This window comes from Pelophylax lessonae (assembly GCF_965119305.1).
Source record: "Pelophylax lessonae genome assembly, chromosome: 1".
Lineage (NCBI taxonomy): Eukaryota > Metazoa > Chordata > Amphibia > Anura > Ranidae > Pelophylax > Pelophylax lessonae.
The window spans coordinates 874,914,977-874,940,012 of record NC_138768.1 but is presented as its reverse complement, the minus strand read 5'-3'; the positions used below and the strand labels follow the sequence as shown (position 1 = coordinate 874,940,012).

The 25,036-nt window shown below is 43.5% G+C and overlaps 2 protein-coding genes across 2 annotated transcripts in view; both read right to left on the bottom strand.

The window, feature by feature from the left end:
• The window catches only part of LOC309545654 (olfactory receptor 2A12-like), a gene marked incomplete at both ends in the record, with an annotated part of 487,251 nt that overhangs the window by 178,597 nt on the left and 283,618 nt on the right, over nucleotides 1–25,036 (bottom strand). The gene's annotated exons all lie outside the window — the stretch shown is intronic.
• Nucleotides 7,230–11,578, bottom strand: LOC309546044 (olfactory receptor 6X1-like; the record flags this gene model as incomplete). Its single annotated transcript, XM_082245522.1, has 2 exons — nucleotides 7,230–8,060; nucleotides 11,450–11,578. The coding sequence occupies 2 exons, from the start codon at nucleotides 11,576–11,578 to the stop codon at nucleotides 7,230–7,232; spliced, it is 960 nt and encodes a 319-aa protein (XP_082101648.1).

Below are 25,036 nucleotides of genomic sequence, written 5' to 3'. Positions count from 1 at the left end.
CATACTTTGAGAACCCTATAAAGCACATATCCGTGGCAGATTTATTGAACTAGGTTCAGGTAGAAAAAATAGAGACATCAGCACCAATATGTCCATCTCCAAGAAATTAAAGACCTGGAAAAGAATCATAAAACCATGCTCACATCATCTTTTCTACATATGCTGACTCAGAAGTGCTTGGAATTAAAATCGTTGTAGCATAACGAACAAAAAAGGTCATTCCAATTGATTTCTCAACAGATATACAAGTGGGGGGGACTTAGTGAGAGCCCTACAACAAAAAAATGTGGCATCATTTATTGCTAAAATTAAAATCTCTTCAGATTCTGTAGTCCATGAGACCAAAGCTATTGCCAAATTCCACACTTTTTATCAACAGCTCTACCACGTACATAAAAATATTGAAGATGCTGACTCTCGGCGTGCCTTGATTATGTACTATTTAAACCAGGGTAATCTCCCCAAAGTATCCCTTTCTGCTCTCAAGGTGCTAGAAGCTGACATTTCTGTCTGTGAGTTATGCTCTGTGCTCAAATCTATGGCCAAAGGCAAGGCCCCAGGCCCGGGTGGCCTCTCAGTGGCATATTATAGAATATATCAAGACAAACTCCTACCCTTCCTTTTAGCTTATGCAAATACAGTTTCAAAGGGAGTTGCCTTGAGACCAGAAACGTTACATGCTCATATAATTGTCCTGCCCAAACCTGGGAAAGACCCCAGCCTTTGTGGGAGCTATAGACCAATCTCATTACTGATCATCGATACTAAGAGTTATGCTAAGGTATTGGCGACAAGACTTCTGCCTCTGATTCCTAAATGGGTCTCCCGAGACCAAACAGGCTTCTTTACAGGTAGGGAGGCAAGAGATAATGCCTTACGTACAATATCGCTCATTTCCCATGTTCGCGGATCTTCCAGCCCACCCTTCTTCTATCAACTGATGCTGAAAACGCACTCGATAGGGTGGACTGGGAATACCTTATGGCGACATTGCCTCTTTAGGTATTGGCCCCAATATGATAAATATGATCTCCGCCTTGTAAAACTCTTCCTCCGCCCAAAAAGTCAATAGTACCCTGAGTGAGAGTTTTACTCTTTAAAACGAAACAAGGCAAGGCTGTCCCCTTTCCGCCATAACTCCAAAAACTCGGCATTAGGGTAGGGTTTTATGAACACAAATACGCCGCATATGCAAACAACATATTCTCCTAACTACCTCTTTACTGAACCTCATGTCCGCTTTTGAGACCTTTGGATTTTTCTCTAACTTTCGGATCAACCATTCTAAATCTGAGATCCTCAACATATCCATCCCAGCTAAAGATATAGCTTCCCTAAAATCCTCATTTCCCTTTTCCTGGCAACTCCACACCATGAAATACCTTGGGATCTTACTTACCCCCCATCCTGCAAATTTGTTTTGGACTAATTTTATACCTTATACCTAATTTTTACCTCTTAAACTCTATTAGACAGAACCTATACAAATTGATACTTCGCCAACCAGGAGTTAGCTAAGTGGTTCCATGTGGTCAAAATGAACATATTGCCTAGAGCAGTGGTTCTTAACCTGGGTTCGATCGAACCCCAGGGGTTCGGTGAGTCAGTCTCGCGGGTTCGGCGGAGGTCAAGACACACACCCAACTCATATGATTCGTGATGACACGCCCCGCTCATTGGCTGCAGGTGATCACGCAACATCGCTTGGCCTATCTGTGTTGCAGGGAATTTGGCGCGCCCAGTAGTCGAATTGTAACTGTCGTGATGGTACGTCGTGTGATTTCTTTCTTACTATTAATCCCTTCATACTAACTATGTCGAGCAAAAAAAAGAAAGTGGTCGGACGAATATGTACAATATGGATTCACATGTATAACGGAACATGATGGGAGTCAGCGTCCTAACTGCATTATTTGCAATGCCAAGTTGAGCAATTCTAGTCTAGCACCGGCAAAACTAAGAGAATGCTTCCTTAAGCTGTATGGAAATAGAAAATACACGAACACAACGCTCGCTGAATTCAAGGTGAGGAGAGCCAGAATATATACCTATGTTTTGAATTTGAAAAAATCATATTTTATTTTTCCAATTAAGAAGGGTTCGGTGAATGCGCATATGAAACTGGTGGGGTTCAGTACCTCCGACAAGGTTAAGAACCACTGGCCTAGAGTGTTATTCCTACTCCATATGTTCCCTTCAAAATTCCTCCTGGTCTTTTCTCGTTATTGAACTCCTTGATCCTTAAATATGTATGGCACTATAAACATCCCCGTATTTCCTGAGCTATTCTCACTAGAACAAAATCCAGTGGTGGCTTAGCTCTTTCAGACTTCAAAATATATTATTCAGTGATTATATTAAAAAAAAAATCTCAGATTGGACACATCATTGTGGATCCAAACTTTGGGTACAGCTTGAGCTCAATTGAAGCGGCTCTGATCTGTTCTCACAACTTTAAATCTCGAAATGGTTTAGATGTCTTTCTGAACGTTTATCTCCTTTGATATTGTCTACATATACCATATGGGATTTATTGAACAAAAAATACAAATGAGCTTATAATTCGCCATTGCTGCCATTGTTAGGTCACTCCTATTTCTCACCGGACAAATTGGGCTCTCAATTCCAGAACTGGTTACCTCACTCTCCCACTCCATCACGTCACCTCCACAGAAGGGATTCTGCCTCTAAAATCCATACGTAAAGATGCGATACTCTTGTTTATGGATCATTGGAGAAATACTCAGTTGTCTCAATTTATCAAGTCTCTTCCCAAACCCTTATGCACCTTGGCAGACTTGACTCCAGTGGAAAGCATATTGTCAAGCCACAACCCATATGGAGATCGATCTCCTTTTCTACAGTGCTCTAATGTCAGTGGAATCTGAGTCCTGTCCCTTTTTTCGTCAAAATGGGAAAATTACCTACAAAATCCTTTATCTGATGCTCAACGCTCCACTATTCTCCAACTAGCACACATATCCTCGATTTCTTCTATTACAAAATGGCATTATACACCTGCACGATTACACAGAACTTTCCCTGAAATTTCGGAGCTTTGTTGGAGAGGTTGTAGAAAGATTGCTACTCAGGCTCATATATGGCGGTCTTGCCCTAAAATACGCCCTTTCTGGTCTTCAGTTTTACATTGGATTGAAGTTATACAAGGCTACCCCATACTTAATGACCCATGAGTTGTGTTGTTCCATTGCACAGGTGACCCAGCAGGCCGATATTTGCGTTCTATTACACCTCACCTCTTAAATGCTGCTAAATCTCTTATTTATAGGTTTTGGAAACAATCTGCTATCCACACAACACAACAATGGCTGAAACTAGTTCATCCCATACTGTATACCACATGGAAGATCTCACTTTTGAACTTCGAGATTTATCATCTACGGTAAAGATAAGATATGGGCCTACTGGTATTCTTTTACTTGCTCCAATGATTATATGGATATTATGTCCAAACCAGGTTAACCTATCAGGCGCATCAGCTACACAATATACAAAAGGTCCATAATAGCATGACAAAAATGTCCAACATGTAGGGCAGCAATCAAATGAACCAATAAGCCAAAGGTTCCAACAAAGCTGGAAGTAAAAAGAGAGAAGGGGTGCCTCTAAGTGTAGACTTTAGTACATTTATTAAGATATAATAAGCATTCACATCGGTTCAAGATTACAAATGGTAGGTGGGCACCATCCTTGGTGTTCCAGGGTAGGAGTGTTCCGATGGTGGCGTCCACAGGATGACGAACTCTCCTATTCTGGAACACCAAGGATGGTGCCCACCTACCATTTGTAATCTTGAACCGATGTGAGTGCTTATTATATCTTAATAAATGTACTAACGTCTACACTTAGAGGCACCTCTTCTCTCTTTTTACTTCCAGACTTTTTCCTGTACCAATGCTTGAATAAAGTATCTTCTAAAAACTGGCAGTAGGTTTGGAAGTTGATGCTGAGTCCATCTTCAACCTGAAAAGGTCCAACTAGCTCATCTTTAATAATACCAGCCCATACCAGTACCCCACCTCCATCTTGCTGGGGTCTGAGTCGAAGTGGAGCTCAGTGCCCGTTACTGATCCAGCCTCAGGCCCATCCATCTGATCTGTCAAGAGTCACTCTCATGTCATCAGTCCAAAAACCTTTGAAAAATATGCCTTCAGATATTTCTTGGCCCAGTCTTGATGTTTCAACCTATGTGTCTTGTTCAGTGGTGGTCTGGTTTCAGCCTTCCTTACCTTGGCCATGTCTCTGAGCACTAAACACCTTGTGCTTAGTTCTGGGCACTCCAGAAAGGTTGCAGTTCTAGAATATGACAGCACTGGAGGATAATGAGTTCCTGGTAGCTTCACGGTTGGGTCTTCTCAATTATGTGGCACTGGCAGTTAGTTTGCGTCTTTTTCTCAACACGTTTCTTGCGACTCTGTTGACTATTTGCAACAAAATGTTTGATGTTTCTGTGATCATGCCCCAATATCTTAGCTATTTGAAGAGTGCTGCACCCCTCTGAAATACTTTTTTTTTTTACAATTTTTGACTTTTCAGAGTCAGTTAAATCTTTTTTTGGCCCATTTTGCCTGAGGAAAAGAAGCTACCTAATAATTATGCACACCTTGATATAGGATATTGATCTCCTTAGCTCACACCCTCCCTCATTACACAAATACACATCACCTGATATGCCTTAATGATTAATCCAATAAGCATTCAAGTTTATACAGCTTGGAGTTGGACACTATGCATAAAAATTATGATTTGGTCAAAATACTTGCCTAATATTATGCACACAGTGTATATTTGAAAATGTATTAATCCTGATGTACTGACAGCATTTCCTGAGACCCTAAAATGCCAGGACAGTAAAAATACCCTCTAAATGGCCCCTTTTTGGAAAGTAGACAGTCCACGGTATTTAGTAAGAGGCATGGTGAGTTTTTTTTAAATTTTTAATTTTTTGTCGCAATTTTTTGGAAAATGAAACAAATGTTATTGTTTTTTTCACAAAGTTGTCATTTTAACAAGATATTTAAGATATATATACTGTATATATATATATATATATATATATATATATATATATATAATATAACACAGCATAGGCATATTTACAATTACACCCCAAAACGCATTCTGCGACTCTTCATGAGTATTATTATATCACATGTGTGAGACTTTATCACAGCCTAGCTGAGGGCCCAAAATCCAAGAAGCACCTTCCGATCTTCTAGGGGCATAAATTACATATCTAATTTCTGGGCTACTTATCACATTTTTGGAGGCTGGACCCTGGAGCTTCAAAACAGTAGACACGATCACCTGTGTGGTGGAGATTAGGGAAAATATAACTGGTGTGGCGGTAATCAGAGACCCCGTAACTGGTATGGCAGTGGTACTAACGTGAGAGTATGTAAAAAAAAAAAAATATATGATTTTTTTTAAAAATGTATAATTTTTTTACATACTGTCACCAGACCAGTGCAGTGTTACCATAGTGACACTGTACTACTCTGGGGGAGGTGATTTTTTTTTTTTTTTTTTAACCACTCTGCAACCGCTCACAGTAATACTACTGCGGCAGAGTGGTTCGTTATCGTCCAGCCACGTAGTATTAACGTGACTGGACACTCCCCCTTCTGGGCGGCGCTTGCGCGCCGCCGGAGGCTCGCTCCCGCTGTTTTCATTCACAGCGGGAGTCGGGCCAGGGGAGGAGCAGCGGCGATTGCCGCTGCTCTTACCCGATCGTCGGGGATCGAGTCTGGAGATCCGCCCGCTGTGTGTAAACACAGCGGGCGGATCTCCATAGTGACAGGGAGTGACAGATCGGACTGTTCAGCATAGCTGGACATCCGATCTGTCCATGAATCACATAGTCACCTCCCCCCCTACACGTCAGTAAGCACCAGGCATACATTAACCCCTCCCTCTCCAATAAAATTAACCCCTTCCCTGCCAGTGTCATTTTTACAGTAACAGTGCATATATATAGCACTGATTACTGCAGTAATGTCACTGGTACCCCCAAAAGTGTCAAAAATGTCAGTCAGGGGTCCGGTCTGTCCGCCACAATGTCGCAGTACCGCAAAAAAAATCGCAGATCGCCACCATTACGCGTTAAAAAAAAAACACCAAAAATGACAGAAATCTTTCCCTTTGTTAGTAAACGCAATAACTTTTGCGCAAACCAATCAAAATACGCTTATTGCGATTTTTTTTACCAAACATATGTAGCATAAAACAAATTGGCCAAAAATGTTTAAAAAAATTGGTTTTTACATCTTTTTTGGGGGGAATTTCATATAAAAAAATGTTAAAAATATTGTTATTTTTTCAAAATAAATGCTCTTTTTTTGTTTATAGCGCAAAAAGTAAAAATCGCACAGGTGATCAAATACCACCAAAAGAAAGCTCTGTTTGTGGGAAAAAAAGGACGTAAATTTCGTTTGGGTACGGCGTCGCACGACTGCGCAATTGTCAGTTGAAGTCGCACAGCGCCGAATCGCAAAAAGTGGCCTGGACGGAAGACAGCAAAATCCTCCGGTGGTAAAGTGGTTAACACTGTGATTGGTTATTACAGTGATCAAACACTGTAATAAGCAATTGGTAGAAGACTGTGTGAAGGTTTTATTCATGCTGTGACTGGTCCTGGTACCATGTGATTGCTGTGACCAATCACAGAGCTCACACAGAAGAAAACAACGACATCATTGTTTACTACTGTTCATGTGCTCGTTGTGATTGGTCACAGCGATCACATGATAAAAGGGCCAAGCACAGCAACTTGATAGAACAATCGGTCACTAGCAGGTCACGGATCCTGCTGCTGCACTTTCTACAAAGTGCCCTCATGTGCGCGATATAGTAGGACGTTCGGATACCTACATCAGAACTGTTCCCATCTGGCTGTTTCTGTACTATGGCTGGACGGAAAGTGGTAAATAAGATTTATAGGTCTTGCCCCTCCCCTAGTCTGTGACTGGACAGTGAAAGGAGAATCAGCAGACTAATGAGCTTGCACTGCAGCACACCTGATCGGTTCCTCGTATTGCTCCCTCTAACTCAGTCTGAGCTCTGATGTACAGAGGCTGCAATAGGGTAATACTAGGTCATGTTGTGGTACTGCTTGCATCTAAAGAATAATGAATGCAGAACTGCATTAATGTGTGTATGTAATATCTGTCTGGAGTATTAGGTGACCAAAAATTATAGGTCTAATAGGTTCACAGGAAAATGTGATATCCAAATATCCTATCCACTGTCCTAATCTTTTTCAGGCATTCTGCACGAAACTCTTTACTGTTAAATGTATATATCAGCGGGTTCACTAAGGGGGTCCAGAAAAACAGTATAAATGTGGTGGTGATGGTAAGTTGGATTGTTACTACTTTAGCTGGCAACACATAGACACCAAGAGAGAGACAGTACTGCATGGAGAACACAATGAGGTGGGAGCTACATGTAGAAAAGGTCTTCTTCCTCCCGGAGGATGAGCGAATTTTAAGAACTGTGTGAATTATAAAAACATATGTCACAAAAACAGACAAAAATGTGCCCAATATCATAAAAGCACTTACTACAACAGAAAAGAGACGAATATGTGTTGTATCAGAGGTGGCCAGGTCCAGAAACGGAGTAGAATCACAGATGAAATGGTGAATTGTGTCATTATCACAAAATTGTAACTGACTCATGAACCCGGATATTACACCTGGACAAGAAATTGAAACAATCCAAAAGATGACGATGATCTGAAAATAAATTTTGTTATTCACGAAAGAAGAATAACGTAACGGATGGCAAATTGCCAAATATCGATCATAGGACATTAAAGCATAATGGAAAGAACCAATCACTCCCGAAGTCCCATGCATCTGTAATTGTACAATGCAGCCAGTGACAGTAAAGGTCGGCCTCTCATGAAGAACGTCATTTAGGAATTTTGGAATAACATTCGAGATGTGAAGCAGATCACATACACACATGCTCTGAATTATAAAAAACATCAGCGCCTTGAGACGAGCGCTACTAAAAATAATATAGATGATCAATAGGGATGATCGAACTTTTGAAAAGTTCGGTTCGACCAGAACACCCGAACTTCACGAAAGTTCGGCCCGGATTTCAGAACCCCATTGAAATCAATGGGACCCGAACTTCTGTAATCAAAAAACACAATTTTTAAGCCCTAAAACCCAATAAATGCCCCTAAAAAGTGCCTAGGGTTCTGGGTCATGCCCCATTAACTATTAATCACACAAAAAAAAGTTCTTAAAAATTGTCATTTTTGATAAAAAAGCCAATTATTGAAAAATTAAAAAAAAAAAAAAAAAGAGATTTTTTTGATTTTTACTTTGGATTTAGTATCTGGGGGGTCTAAAAGGTGTACATGTGAAGTTTCAGCTCTGTAGCATGTCCAGAACCATGAAAAAAAAAAAGATAATTTTTCAGTAGAACAGGGATGTGGTTCGGGAGCCTCCTTTAACTTTAACACCTATATGATCTTTCTTTTCTGGTTCTGGACATGCTACAGAGCTGAAACTTCACAGGTACACATTTTAGACCCCCCAGACACAAAATCACACAAAAAAAAGTTCTTAAAAATTGTCATTTTTGATAAAAAAAGCCAATTATTGAAAAATTAAAAAAAAAAAAAAGAGATTTTTTGATTTTTACTTTGAATTTAGTATCTGGGGGGTCTAAAAAGTGTACATGTGAGGTTTCAGCTCTGTAGCATGTCCAGAACCAGAAAAAAAAAGATCGTTTGTATTAGAAAACTTTAAGCACAGGAATATGGCTTCTCTGCTGTAACACCTTGCCGGTTTAATAGCAGGCATTTTTTTGGGTTCTTTGCAGTCAGGAAAAACATCTGAACATGTGTATAGGGGGGATATATAGACATATATGTCTGAATATATTTCCCTAGACATATATAGGTGTGATAGTAGCAGAAATAAATGCTTGCGCTAATGAAATCATTTACAGTAATATATTTCTGCTACTATCACACCTATATATGTCTAGGGGTATATATTCAGACATATATGCCTATATATACACCCTATACACATGTTCAGATGTTTTGCCTGCCTCAAAAGAACCCCAAAAAATGCCAAAAAAAACGCTAGCGTCAAAAAAAAAAATGCCCAGGTGTGTTTTTGCTGGCATTTTTTGGGGAATTTTGGAGGCAGGCAAAACATCAGAACTTGTGCACAGTACCACTATACACAAGTTCAGATGTTTTTCCTGACTGCAAAGAACCCAAAAAAATGCCTGCTATTAAACCGGCAAGGTGTTACAGCAGAGAAGCCATATTCCTGTGCTTAAAGTTTTCTAATACAAACAATCTTTTTTTTTATGGTTCTGGACATGCTACAGAGCTGAAACTTCACATGTACACTTTTTAGACCCCCCAGACACTAAATCCAAAGTAAAAATCAAAAAATCTCTCTTTTTTTTTTTTTTTTTTAATTTTTCAATAATTGGCTTTTTTATCAAAAATGACAATTTTTAAGAACTTTTTTTGTGTGATTTTGTGTCTGGGGGGTCTAAAAGGTGTACCTGTGAAGTTTCAGCTCTGTAGCATGTCCAGAACCCCAAAAAAAGATCATATAAGTGTAAAAGAGGGGTCCCACCATCCCTGCTCTACTGAAAAATTATCTTTTTTCTGGTTCTGGACATGCTACAGAGCTGAAACTTCACAGGTACACTTTTTAGACCTCCCAGACACTAAATCCAAAAAAAGTCATGCCTGCCTCCAAAAATGCCCGATAAATGCAAGAAAAAGCGCCGTAGAGAAGCCGTATTCCTGTTCTAATAAAAATTATAAGAAAATGCTAATTTTTGGGGGGTTCTGGACATGCTACAGAGCTGAAACTTCACATGTACACTTTTTAGACCCCCCAGATACTAAATCCAAAGTAAAAATCAAAAAATCTCTTTTTTTTTTTTTTTTTTAATTTTTCAATAATTGGCTTTTTTATCAAAAATGACAATTTTTAAGAACTTTTTTTGTGTGATTTTGTGTCTGGGGGGTCTAAAAGGTGTACCTGTGAAGTTTCAGCTCTGTAGCATGTCCAGAACCATAAAAAAAAAGATTGTTTGTATTAGAAAACTTTAAGCACAGGAATATGGCTTCTCTGCTGTAACACCTTGCCGGTTTAATAGCAGGCATTTTTTTGGGTTCTTTGCAGTCAGGAAAAACATCTGAACTTGTGTATAGTGGTACTGTGCACAAGTTCTGATGTTTTGCCTGCCTCCAAAACCCCCCAAAAAATGCCAGCAAAAACACACCTGGGCATTTTTTTTTTGACGCTAGCGTTTTTTTTGGCATTTTTTGGGGTTCTTTTGAGGCAGGCAAAACATCTGAACTTGTGTATAGTGGTACTGTGCACAAGTTCTGATGTTTTGCCTGCCTCCAAAACCCCCCAAAAAATGCCAGCAAAAACACACCTGGGCATTTTTTTTTTTTGACACTAGCGTTTTTTTGGCATTTTTTGGGGTTCTTTTGAGGCAGGCAAAACATCTGAACATGTGTATAGGGGGTATATATAGGCATATATGTCTGAATATATACCCCTAGACATATATAGGTGTGATAGTAGCAGAAATATATTACTGTAAATGATTTCATTAGCGCAAGCATTTATTTCTGCTACTATCACACCTATATATGTCTAGGGGTATATATTCAGACATATATGTGTATATATTCCCCCTATACACATTTTCAGATGTCATGTCTGACATCAAACATGTCCTCAAAAAAGCACTGGCAGTGGCAGCCCCTGCAGCATTAAAAAATGCTTGGCTGGTGAGAAGCCACATACCTGTCCCGAAGCAACTCAGAGAAATGATCATTTCTCTATAGCGGTCACCCTGCTATGGAAGGGTTTTGTCACCCTGCCATAGCAGTCACTGTCAGTTAACCCTACACTACACTACGGTCCCCTTACACTTAACACTTTCCCTACAGAAACTAAATTTTTGAAGCTAACTTAAGTGTAAAGGAGCACTCTAACTACACTAGATATCCCTTTCCTCACACTAATAATTGCTAAATGACACTTTTAAAGTAAAATTAACAGAACTGCTTCCACTCTCTTCCATGTCCAGTATAACAATGCTGGGAATATGGCGGGGGCGATCTTATATACTGGGGGGGGGGCGTATTCACTAATGATTGGTCTAGGGACCCCCTAGTCACTCCAATCACATTCCTAGCATTCTCCTGCCCCCTCAAACGGCTTTTGCTAATGGTTCTGGTCCAATCACGGGTTTTTAAAGCCCATTTCCTGAAGCATTGCATTTTGGGCGGTTCTGGTTGCCGAATTCCGAACTTTTTGGGCAAAAAGTTCTAAATTCGGCCGAACCTCGAACACCCAATGTTCGGGCCGAACCGATGGTGGACCCGAACCGTTCGATCATCCCTAATGATCAATACATTTTCACAGCAAATCAAAAGGTAAATGATCAGAAACAGAACAAACATTGGGGTCCTGAAGCCTTGAAAAGCTTTAAATCCGGTGAGCAGAATTTCAGTGATGGCTGTGCAATTCTCAGGATACACCATCTGTGGAGGAGACAATCACACATCAGATGCAGAGAAGAGGAAGGGGGTAGAGGGAGGAGAAGGTGAAGGAGGAAGGGGAAGAGTAGAAGAACAGTAGAGGAAAAAGAAGGCAGTAATAGAGGAAGGGAAGGAAAAGTGGAGTAGAGGGAAGATAAAGGGAGGGAGGAATGGGGAGGAGGAGAAAGAGGTGATGGATAAAGAAGAGGAGGAGAAAGATGTGAAGGATGAAGGCGAGGAGGAGGAGAAAGAGGTGAAGTATGAAGGAGAGAAAGAGGTGAAGGGAAGAAAGATGTGAAGGATGAAGGCGAGGAGGAGGAGAAAGAGGTGAAGGGTGAAGGGGAGAAAGAGGTGAAGGATGAAGGGGAGAAAGAGGTGAAGGGTGAAGGGGAGAAAGAGGTGAAGGATGAAGGCGAGGAGGAGGAGAAAGAGGTGAAGGGTGAAGGGGAGAAAGAGGTGAAGGATGAAGGGGAGAAAGAGGTGAAGGGTGAAGGGGAGAAAGAGGTGAAGGGTGAAGGGGAGGAGGAGGAAGAGGTGAAGGATTCATGGAAGGTGTAGGAAGAGGTGAAGGATAATAGGGAGAAGGAGGTAGAAAGTGAAGAGGAGTAAAGGGAGGGCGTGAAAGGGGAATGTGAAAAGGAGTAGAGAGAGGAGGAAGAAGTTAAAGAGGAAGGGGCGAGAAAGAGGCGGAGTTGAAGATGGAAGCAGGGAGGAAGTGAAGGAGGAAGTAGAAGAGGAGTGGAGGGAGTGAAGGAGGAGAGTTGGGAGGAGAAGGATATAAGAAGGAAGGGGGAAGGAGTAAAAAAAGAAGAGGAGTATAAAGGAGGAAGTAAAGGAGGAAAGAGAAGAGGACAAGAGGGAGGAAGTGGAGGTGAAGGGGGAAGAAGAGGAGGAGGTGAAAGAGAAAGGAGATGAGGAGCAGAGGAAGAAGTAAAGGGAGGAAGAGGTAAGGTTGAAAGAAGAAGACGAGGAGGAGAGGGAGAACAGGAGTAGAAGAAGGGTGAGTTAAACAAAGAATCAGAAGAGGGAAAATAGGAGTAGAAGGAAGAGAAAGTAGAGGAAGACTAAAGGGAGAAAAGGTGTAGAGGAAGGATATGAAGGACGCACTGGGAAAGTTGTGAACAAATAGGGGCACTACGTACCCTATACTCATTCATATGGGAGGGGCAGTATCAAGGTGCCCCCTTATTGTAAAAGGGGGCTTCCCGATTCCGATAAGCCTCCCACTTATAAACCTTTGTTCTCATCAACATGGGAGTCCCCCTGACATGGTAGCCCCCATGTTGAGGACATGGAGTTTCGTTTGGTTCAAAGAAGGGGGTGCAGGGAGCCCCCTGGCAATATTCCCCCCATGTTGTGCACATTTGGTAAGTTGAAACACAGAATGACTTGGTCTAGGTTCTCAATTTTTACAGAAATCCGAAATAGTTTATTTGATATTTGATAGAAAAGAGAATTTGAGTGAGTGGAGCAACTGGTAGCAGCCCAAAGATTGGAAATTTATATAAAGCAGTTAACAGAGATAAGCTTGAGGAAAATTGGGGGATAATTTGTTGAGTAAAAAATAACATAGGAGGCCTTAAGGGATATTCCTAAATAAGGAAAAGAGTTAGGGGCCCTAAGGGCTCTTTCACACAGGCGGACCGTTCAGATCCGCCTGTCTGTTTTTTTGGCGGATCTGAACGATCCCCCCATGCATCCCGATGGGGCATCGGATGTCAGCAGAGACATGTCCGCTGACATCCGATCCGTCAAATCTGGACAGATGGAAACCCTATTTTCCATCCGTCCAGCGGATCGGATGGGATCGGATGAGAACGGACCGACGGTCCGTTCCCATCTGATTCCCCCATAGAGATGTATGGGGAACTGACAGCTGTGTCTCTGCACACAGCGCGGAGAACAGCTGTCATTCTCCTGCTCAGCGGGGGATCGGCGGATCGATCCCCCGCTGAGAAAAACGGAGTCCGTCCGATGGACGGACAGTGTGAAAGGGCCCTAAGGGATATTACTAAATAAGGAAAAGAGTTAGGGGGCCATGGGAAATCATATCATTAATGTATATGTGCTAACATGGTTAGTGGGAGAGAAATATTGCATTTTTTGAAAATTTGCTATATGCCCAAAAAATAAGCATTTTTATTTGACAGATTCAGCTCCAATTGATTTTAAAGGGGTTCGAAATTCAAACTTTTTTGAATTTCACCAAACCCTGCTCTAACCTAATCCACAGCAGAGTAGAGGGAGGAGGAGTTTAAGGAGGAGGGATAGAAGGAGGAAGGAGAGAAGGAGTAAAAGAAAGAGGAGAGGAAAGAGGCAGTAGAAAAAAAAGTAGAGGAAGAGGTGAAGGAGTAAGTGCAAGAAGAGTTCGGGGAGGAGGAGTAGAGGGAGTAGAAGGAGGAGGTGAGGGAGGTTGAAAACGAGAAGTCAAAGGGGGAGGAGGATAGAAAAGGGGAGTAGAGGGAGGAGGAGGTGAAGGACATGGGAGAAAAGGAGTAGAGGGATTGGAACAGGGCTCAACATTTCAAGTCCTGAGCCACTATCCAGGCCTTAAGAGAAACTCGCCACCAGTTGCACCACCCAACCCCTATCCTGCCCCGCCCCTAAGCCTGCCCCTAAACACGCCCTCATAAATGATCTCATGAAATTACACTGTTAATATTTATTTTTGTAACTTAATTCTACATAAAACATTTAACAACAACTTTAACAATATTAACATAAAGCATATCAGTACCCATTAGTGCAGCCATATCAGTGGCCATCAGTGTAGCCTCATCAGTGGCCATCAGTGTAGCCTCATCAGTGGCCATCAGTGTAGCCTCATCAGTGGCCATCAGTGTAGCCTCATCAGTGGCCATCAGTGTAGCCTCATCAGTGGCCATCAGTGCAGCCTCATCAGTGGCCATCAGTGCAGCCTCATCAGTGGCCATCAGTGCACCCTCATCAGTGGCCATCAGTGCAGCCTCATCAGTGGCCATCAGTGCAGCCTCATCAGTTGCCATCAGTGCAGCCTCATCAGTGGCCATCAGTGCAGCTTTATTAGGGGCCACCAGTGCAGCCTATCAGTGCCCATCAGTGCAGCATATTAGTGCTGCCTTACCAGTGCAGCTTAAGAGTGCCGGTCTATTATTGCCCATAAGTGCAGATTATCAGTGCCGCCTCATTAGTGCCCATCAGTGCAATTTATCAGTACCCATCATTGTAGCCTCATCAGTGCTTATCAATGCAGCAGGGAGAAATCAGGAGGATCTGGTGACCAGATCACACAGAGCAGCTTGTATATGCATAGCCAGCCGCTGTCAAACAAAGTCCCACCCCCTGGACCGGCATTGGACCAGTGTGCTGTCTATCATGAGAGTCGGTCCAGGGGGCCGGACTTTGTTTGACAGCGGCCAGCTATTCATATACAAGCTGCGTCCCAGTGGGAGATCCCTGCTCTGTGCAATCCGGCTGCTAGATCCTACTGACAGAAGTGGCGTGGCCTTTTTTACAGGGTATTAGAGTGACCCTGGGGGGCAGAGCCGCTCTGATGGCCACACCGCCCAGTTTGCAGCTGCTCCACACTCGCCCTCTACTAATTTTCACTTGCCAAATTCGAGCAGGCGAGTGGAAACTTTGAGGGCTGAATTAGAAGATGAAGGGGAAAGGGAAGGAGAAGTAGAGGGAGGAGATGGCGGAAGATAGGAAGAAGTAGAAAAAGGGGGAAAAGGCAAAGGAAGAAGGAAAAGAGGAATAGATAGAGGAGGTAAAGAAGGAAGGGGACAAGAAGTAGAGGGAATAAGAGATAAAGGAGAAAGGGAAGGAGTAGGGAAGGAGTAGAAAGAGAGGAAGAGGAAAACGAGGATGTGAAGGAGGACAGGCAGGGGGAGAGGAAGAAGAGGAGTGGAAGGGGGAGGAGGTGAAAAAAAAGGAGTAGAGGAGTAGAAGGCCTGATATTGACATCTGAAAACGCTTTACTATCTTCTTATAGCCTTCTCCAGCTTTGTGAGCGTCAACTATTTTCAGTTTCAGTTTTCTAGGCAACTGCTTAGAAGATCCCATGGTGCTGATTGTTGGGGCAAGGTCAGATGAGTCTGGGCATTTAAAACCTTTGAGATTGACATCACCTGGTCTTCCCAGATGATGATTGAGAACAATCCATGACACGGGAAGGTCTCAGCCTTGCAAAGGGGGCAGTGCATGCTATAAATTCTGCAGGGTGCCCAAACTTTTGCAGACGCCATTTTTTTGTTTTCTGTAATTTTGAAAGTGTAAATAATGGAAATAAAATCTAACTTTTGTTGACATATTATAAGAATGTCTAATCTGTAATTTGATGCCTTTTGGAGATTGTTCCATCTTTACTTGGCTTCTTTATGCACATTAATACAAATATTTACCTGGGGAGCCCAAACTTTCGATACCCACTGTAGATATATATATAATGTTTTTTTTTTTTTACATATATGAGAGAAGTGTCAAAATTAGCTTGGGCAGTTAGTGGTTAATAATGCAGGTGATACAGTATATTGGAGAATAATGTTTTCTATGATAAGAATCTCCTGAAGATGTGATAATGTCCGATATGAATATGTAACATCTCCTGTACATAAATTATATTATGAAGATTATGGAAATTGTTATACCTGTCCTTACAGGGACACAAACTGATAAGAAATGATAAAACATCAATCAGTAAATCAATGATAAATCATTTTGTATGTCAGATCTCGGCAGTCTATAGAATGTCCTCATTAATGATAGAAGTGGAATATTGTTTGTCTCACCATTCGTCCCGGGAATACGATGATCTGTATTATAACACAGAATGTGTCATTCCCGATGTTACGTGTACCTCCGTGCTTCGGCAGAGGTTGTGTCTTAGGAATTTTTCATGGGTTCTTTTATATAGATGTGATCAGCTACTTCGGGGAAATTAACCCAACTGGGACAAACCGGCAAAACGGATGATTAGATTATTTTGTTTTTCATGTTGCAAATAATTATGAGCCTTGTCACCCTGAAATAAACATTTGATTACATCAGATTGTAAAATTAATTAACTATACATGGCCCACTGTTGTCATACACTATATTACCAAAAGTATTGGGACGCCTGCCTTTACACGCACATGACCTTACTTTGCGTACTGGTCCAAATCATTTGGTGGAGGGGGGATTAGGGTGTGAGGCAGGGCTGTCTTTAATGTGGGGCAAAAGGGGAAGCTGCCCTGGGGCCAGTCATTGTTAAGGGGCCCATAGCAGCTGCCCCTAGAGCCCACGCTGCTCATACTTGCCAACTATCAGTAATTCTATTATATTCCCAAAAATTAGGGCAGAGGTCCAGACAGCACATCTCGAATAACGGTTCCACAGTGTTAGGGATTCATTTCTACCAACTCTCTGCACGGACTGAATCTCCACCCCCTGTACCCCCCCCCCCACCTCGTTTGGTTGGCTGTTTTGCAGGCACTCTCCCGAAAAAACATCCCCAAGACGGAGACTCCTGGCTATTTAGAATTGAGTGGGTGGGATGGGGAGGGTGATGGTAGTGTGATGAGCTGAGCAGAGGGAGCCAAGTCCTGACTCCTTTTCTGCGCCCTCCCATTCCCTGTACTCTTCCCTCCTGACCCCCCTGGTGTGTGCCCACTCGAACCCTGTACTGTTCGCTCCCACCCCCTGTACTCTTCCCTCTTGACCTCCCTGGTGCAGTCCCACCTGACTCCTGTACTTTTTCCTCCTGATCCTCCTAGTGTGTGCCCCCCAGCCCCTATACTCTGCCCTCCTGACCCCTGTACTCTTTCCATCTGATTCATCTATACTGTGCCCTCCCGTCCCCTGTAGCATGCCCTCCTGACCCCTGTACTCTTTCCATCTGATCCACCTAGTGTGCGCCCTCCTAGCCCCTATACTGTGCCTTCCCGCCCCTTGTACTGTGCCCTTCGGCCCCCTGTACTCTTCCCTCCTGACCCCCCTGGTGTGCCTTCCCAGACCCTTTATTGTACCCGCCTGACCCCTGTACTGTGCCCTCCCACCACCCATACTCTATCCTTCTGACCCCCCTGATATGTGTCCTCCCAGCCCCCCATATTGTGCCCTCCTGACCCCCATATTGTGCCCTCCCACTCCCCGTACTCTTTCTTCCTGCCCCCCCTGTACTTTGCTTTTTACTCCCTGCACTGTGCCCTGCGCTCTTGAACCTTTTACTGTACCATGCTGGCCCCCCTACTGTTACCTCTTGATCCTCCGTACACTGTTCTACGATCTAATGACCTCCGTACACTGCTCATGTACACTGTCTCGTTTCCCCCTGTCCTCTGCCCTACTGACCCTGTATCCTCTGTCCTGTCAACTTCTGTCCTCTGCACTGAAGACCCCTATCCTATGCCCTACTGTTCTCTGTAAACTGCCCAACATTCTACTGACCTCTGTACACTGCCCTACAAACCAATGACCTCTGTACACTGCCCTACAAACTGCTGACCTCTGTACACTTCCCTACTTACTACTGACCTCTGTACACTGCCCTACAAACTACTGACCCATGTACACTGCCCTAAATGCTACTGACCTCTGTACACTGCGCTACATCCTTCTGACCTCTGTACACTGCCCTACCTCCTTCTGACCTCTGTACACTGCCCTACTTACTTCTGACCTATGTACATTTCCCTACTTACTTCTGACCTCTGCATACTTCCCTACTTACTTCTGACCTCTGTACACTGCCCTACAAACTACTGATCTCTGTACACTGCCCTACATCCTAAGGCTAAGTTCACACTTCAGCAGGTTTGCGGCTCGCATCTGCTCGGCATGACAGCCCATTCATTCTAACCTTTTTTCAAAATGCGCCTGCAGGAAAATCGCATGGTGCTTTTGCACATGCGATTTCCCTGCGGTTCCCACACCCACAAACACGCTACAGGTTGAGCTGCGTGGGGGTGCCATTAAGAATGTATGGCAGCCCCATAGGTTTCTACAGAACGGCGTTTGACTGTGGGTAGTTGCAGGTGCGGGAACAGCACCCATAACTACCACCTAGCCCAATGCCCATGAACTCTCCTAAACTCTTGTGCAATATTAGCCACTATGAGCATTTTTTATGCCACTTTCTCTGCCAGAGGTACTGGCATTGTTAGTGCTAGTTCTTTACCCTGTATTAGTAAATTCTGTTCTGGGGCTGGTTTTACTGGGAATCTGATAGTGCTCTGGGTGGGACAGATCCCCAATTAGAGATGGCCTTGCGGTTCGCCCGGCGTTCGGTTCGTGGAAAATTTTGCTTGTTCGCTACCAGCCAATTTTGCGAACACATGGCGTTGTTCAGGGCGGTCATATTAGTTTACATAGGGGAGAACTTTGACCCATGACACAGCCGCCAGGTGGAATGGGACAGCCAATTGAAACATTCCAGCACATGGACATGCCCCCTACCCTATAAATAGACCAGAGCAGGCGGCCATTTCACATTCTGCTTTTTGTCAGCATAGGGAGAGGTCTGCTGTATGCATCAGGGAGAGATTGCCAGGCACAAATAGCTCTGGTAAGATCCACAAAAGTCCTTTTCAGGGCTGGTATTTCGGTATAGGTCTACTACAGTCTCTTTTCAGGTTAGGGGCAGATATCCAATCTGCTGCTTATCTCTCTAACTGCTCCTAAAGCACAGACTGGATACCTGTCCCTAACCTGAAAAGAGACTGGACCTATACCGAAATACCAGCCCTGAAAAGGACTTTTGTGGACATTAACAGAGCAATTTGTGTGACTGCTGCTTATCTCTCTAACTGCTCCTAAAGCACAGTCACACAAATTGCTCTGTTAATGTCCACAAAAGTCCTTTTCAGGGCTGGTATTTCGGTATAGGTCCAGTCTCTTTTCAGGTTAGGGACAGGTATCCAGTCTGTGCTTTAGGGGCAGTTAGAGATCGGCAGCAGTGACACAAATCGCTCTGTTAATGTCCACAAAAGTCATTTAAAGGGCTGCATTTTTTTTGGTATTGCTGTGCAGTGCACTATATAGGGGGGGGGGGGGTAATCCACAGTATAATATACTTTGTAGAAAGCATATTATAGTGGATTAGTAGTATTATTGTGCACTGTGCAGCATTGTGACAGGTGTGGTGACTGAGCGTTGCTGCAGCAATACTAAAAACAGTGACAAAAGCACTTATAATGTATTATAACTGGTGTGATAGACCAATGCCCCCCAATACCACATATTGAAGTGGGGTGTTATCTGACTATACGTTTACAAGTGTATTTGTGTCTTGCAACAATATTGCCTCTTTTGCTAAGTTAAGTCTGGTACAAACAGTGTCTGGCCTGGCCAATTTTTTGAACAACTGGTGTGATAGACCAGTGGCCCCCAATACCACATATTTAAGTGGGTTGTTATTTAACAGTATACTTTTCTAAGAGTGTATTTTAGTCCTGCAAAAAATTGGCCTCTCTTGCTGTGTTAACTGTGCTACACACAGTGACAACAGTTACTGGCAAATTATTTGTAGAACTGTTGTAATAAACCTGTGGCCCCCCAATACCACAGATTGAAGCAGGGTGTTATCTGGCTATACTTTTACAAGTGTATTTGTGTCCTGCAACAATATTGCCTCTTTTGCTACGTTCAGTCTTATACACACAGTGCAAATCTCCCTGGCCAATTTTTTGAACAACTGTTGTCATAAACCAGTGACCCCCCAATACCACATATTGAAGTGAGGTGTTATATACCTTTTTCCAGATATACTGTGATTCTCTAGAGACTTTTGTCACAGGGTAATTAAAAAACATGACAGGCAGAGAAAGAGGCAGACACTTACGCAGGGGTGGTAGGGCAGGAGCAGTAGGCCGGAGCCAAAGTGTGAAGTTTCAGAAGGCACGTTCGATTACGTCAAAGGACATGGTTGAGTGGCTCACTCTGCCTTCCTCTTCTGCACCCTCCTCATCCTCTCTATCTGCACCCTCTTCACTCTCTGCTGTGTGCACCCCCAAAGACACCACCACAAACACCACCACCACCATCACCATATACCCTCCGCTTGAGTCTCTGGAATTATTTTCCGATCCATCACAAGACATTTGTGATGCGCAGCCCTTGTTGGCATCGGATCAGGAAGAGGAGGTAGCAACAGCCGCCACTCAGCAGTCTGTCGACAATACCCAGATCAGCCCAAGGAGGTTGGTCCCCGCTGTTGCTGCCTACTCCGAGATCTCAATTGTTAATGGTGGGGAAGGTGACGTGGATGATGACGTGTCTATGGACTTCACGTGGGTGCCCACAAGAGAGGAAGAGAAGGGGAGTTCACAGGGAGAGACGGACCGGCAGATAGGGAGGAGAGGCAGGCAGAACTTGCATTGCACAAGAGGTACAAAGCAGACTGCAAATGTATCAGGAGCGAGCCATCAACCATGTACAGTGTCATCTGGTGCTCCCAGGACGCCGGCACATGGCTCCGCAGTGTGGGCTTTTTTTAATGTGTCCATTGCTGACAACAGTGTTGCCATCTGCAGCCTTTGCAGTCAACGCATAAGTCGCGGTAAGCCCAACACTCACCTAGGGACGACCGCCTTAAGAAGGCACCTGGACTCCCATCACCGAGCCCAGTGGGAGCAAGGCCATCAGAACCCACAAAGCCACACTCCAGGCTCTCACCGTCCAGCCTCTTCTCCTTCTCGTCTCTCCTCACATTTGTTCTCCACTCAACCTTCCATGATGCTGTCGTCACGCTGTTCTGGAAAAAGCCAGGCTTCTGTGGCCCAAATGTTGGAGCGTAAAAAAATGGTGATGCCGGATAACCCTCTTGCCCAAAGTTTGACTGCTGGCTTGTCGGAACTGATAGCCTGCCAACTACTGCCATATCAACTGGTGGACTTGGAGGCCTTTAGTAAATTTGTGGCCATTGGAACACCACAATGGAAGGTCCCAGGCGGGAAATATTTCTCGCAGAAGGGCATTCCAGAGCTGGATGGCCATGTTCAGCGGCAAGTGAATATATCTCTGGCACACAGTGTTGGTGCCAAGATACATCTGACCACAGACAAATGGTCTAGCGAACATGGGCAGGGAAGGTATATCACTTTTACTGCCCACTGGGTGAACCTTCTGACGGCCGTCAAGCATGTAACCCGTGGCACCCGTGTAGATTTGGTTGTACCGCCACGAATTGCATGCAAGCCTGCCTCTTCTTCTCCTCCTTCATCCTCCCTCTCCTCCTCGGCTGACTCCTCCTCTTCCACTGCTACCGTCTCTTCCGCTGCGCCGCCCAAGAGATGAAGAAGCAGTAAATCAGCAATACACATCGACTTAAGATGGACATATCTCAAGAAAGAGTTTTATGTATTAGTGTTATGTGCTCATGTTTTTTAATGTGTTATTTGTGACATCATTGAGTTTTTTATGTTATATTTACAGTATTGTGCAAAAATCTTAGGCAGGTGTGAAAAAAATGCTGTAAATGAGGAATGCTTTCAGAAATAGAAGTATTCATAATTTATTTTTATTAATTAACAAAATGGGAAGTAAGTGAACAAAAGAGAAATCCAAATCAAATCAATATTGACCACCCTTTCCCTTCAAAACAGCATCAATTTTTCTAGGTACACTTACACACAGCTTTTGAAGGAACTCGGCAGGTAGGTTGTTCCAAACATCTTGGAGAACTAATGGAAAAGGGAAAATTCCTGGAAGTCACACATCTCTGCAAAACCCCATAAGAAGGTATATGACAGTCTCAGCCGGGCTCCAACCAGGTCACGTCCCCAACACGTTTTAACTCTGGCCATGGAGAATAGTCATGGAGATTATGTTCCCCATGACTAAGCTGTGTGGGCAGAGTGAAATGCATTGGGGGTGTGGCCTTGTTGAAGCCCAGCCAGAGGCTGTCATACACCTTCTTATGGGGATTTGGAGGACTTTCCCTTTTCCATTAGATGCTTAGAGCTGGGATAAGCTCTGTCCTTATCTGCACTTCAAGCAATTGCTACATAAGAGGACCTGGTGGAGACTTGAAATGCACCTGTAAATTTAGTTTGGGGAATCTTGCAGAATTACAGAGCTAGAGTGGATGTCAGCTGCCTAAAATCCTTCTGTCTCCATGTCATCCCAGACAGACTCCAAGATGATGAGATCAGGGCCAATCACACACGCCTCCCTGATGGTATGACATGATTAATATTTATCTGCCTGAATTTCTCAGCATTGAGGACACCATTGATCCTGACCAAATCTCCAACTCTATTTGCAGAAATGTAGCCCAACTGGCAAGAAACATCCACCATGCTTCACAGTTGCCTGCCGACACTCATTATTGTACAGCTCCCCAGCCCTTTCCCCAACAAACTGCCTCCTGCTACAGTCAAATATTTCACATTTTGACTCATCAGTTCAGAGCACCTGCTGCCATTTTTCTGCACCCCAATTCCTATATTTTCATGAATAGGAGATGGGAACAAGGCTAAGTGACTCAACTATGCAGGAAAACATAGGAACTGGGGTGCAGAAAAATAGCAGGAGGTGCTCTGGACTGATGGGTCAAAACTTGAATTATTTGTCTGTAGCAAGAGGCACTTTGTAGGATGTTTTTTTTAGGATGGTCTAGATCAGTGATGGCGAACCTTGGCACCCCAGATGTTTTGGAACTATATTTCCCATAATACTCATGCATTCTGCAGTGTAGTTGAGCATCATGGGAAATGTAGTTCCAAAACATCTGGGGTGCCAAGGTTCGCCATCACTGGTCTAGAGAGTGGTACAATAATGAGTGTCTGCAGGCAATTGTGAAGCATGATAGAGGGGCTAAATTTCTGCAAATGGAGTTGGAGATTTGGTCAGGATCAATGATGTCCTCAATGTTGAGAATGATGTCCTCAACTTCTCCATCATGCCATACCATCAGGGAGGCATGTGATTGGCCTCACATTTACTCTGCAGCAGAACAACCACCCCAAACATAAAGTCAATGTCATTAAGAACTATCTTCAGTTTAAAGACGAACAAAGAGTCCTGGAAAAGCCCTGATCTCAACAGAAACACTATTCATTTATTTAACATTTTGGTGATCTATGAGAAACAATGTTTTCCAGAAAGCATTCTTAAAGACCCCAAATCACTAAATAGGTGTTTTGTACTTTTGGCCCTTGTAGATTATTGGTACCAATGTCAGTTGAGTCCCTTCCGTCCAGCATCAAATAAAATAGAAAGTGAAGAAACTACACAGACCAAGCTCCCTTCTATGTTTGGGGTTGAATCACTCATTAGTTTTACTTTAATTTATTCCCATTATTCAAAGATATATATACAGTATCTCAAAAGAGTGAGTACACCCCTCACATTTTTGTAAATATTTTATTCTATCTTTTCATGTGACAACACTGAAGAAATGACACTTTGCTACAATGTAAAGTAGTGAGTGTACAGCTTGTATAACAGTGTAAATTTACTGTCCCCTCAAAATAACTCAACACACAGCCATTAATGTCTAAACTGCTGGCAACAAAAGTGAGTACACCCCTAAGTGAAAATGTCCAAAGTGGGCTCAATTAGCCATTTTCCCTCACCGGTGTCATGTGACTCGTTAGTGTTACAAGGTATCAGGTGTGAATGGGGAGCAGATGTATTAAAGTCGGTGTTATTGCTCTCACTCTCTCATACTGGTCACTGGAAGATCAACATGGCACCTCGTGGCAAAGAACTCTCTGAGGATCTGAAAAAAAAATAATTATTGCTCTACATAAAGATGGCATAGGCTATAAGAAGATTGCCAAGACCCTGAAACTGAGCTGCAGCACGGTGGCCAAGACCATACAGTGGTTTAACAGGACAGGTTCCAATCAGAACAAGCCTCGCCAAAGAAGTTGAGTTCACATGCTCAGCATCATATCCAGAGGTTGTCTTTGGGAAATAGACATATGAGTGCTGCCAGCATTGCTGCAGAGGTTAAAGGGATTGGGGATTCAGCCTGTCAGTGCTCAGACCATACACCGCACAGTGCATCAAATTGGTCTCCAAGGCTGTCATCCCAGAAGGAAATCTCTTCTAAAGATGATGCACAAGAAAGCCTGCCAACAGTTTGCTGAAGACAAGCAGACTAAGGACATGGATTACTGAAACCATGTCCTGTGGTCTGATGAGACCAGGATACACTTATTTGGCTCAGATGGTGTCAAGCATGTGTGGCGGCAACCAGGTGAGGAGTACAAAGACAAGTGTGTCTTGCCTACAATGCCAACAAGTACTGTGACATACTGAAGCAGAGCATGATCCCCTCCCTTCGGAGTCTGGGCCGCAGGGCAGTATTCCAACATAATGACCCGTAACACACTTCCAAGACGACCACTGCCTTGCTAAAGAAGCTGAGGGCAAAGGGGATGGACTTACCAAGCATGTCTCCAGACCTAAACCATATTAAGCATCTGTGGGGCAACCTCATATGGAAGGTGGAGGAGCGCAAGATCTCTAACATCCACCAGTTCTGTGATGTTT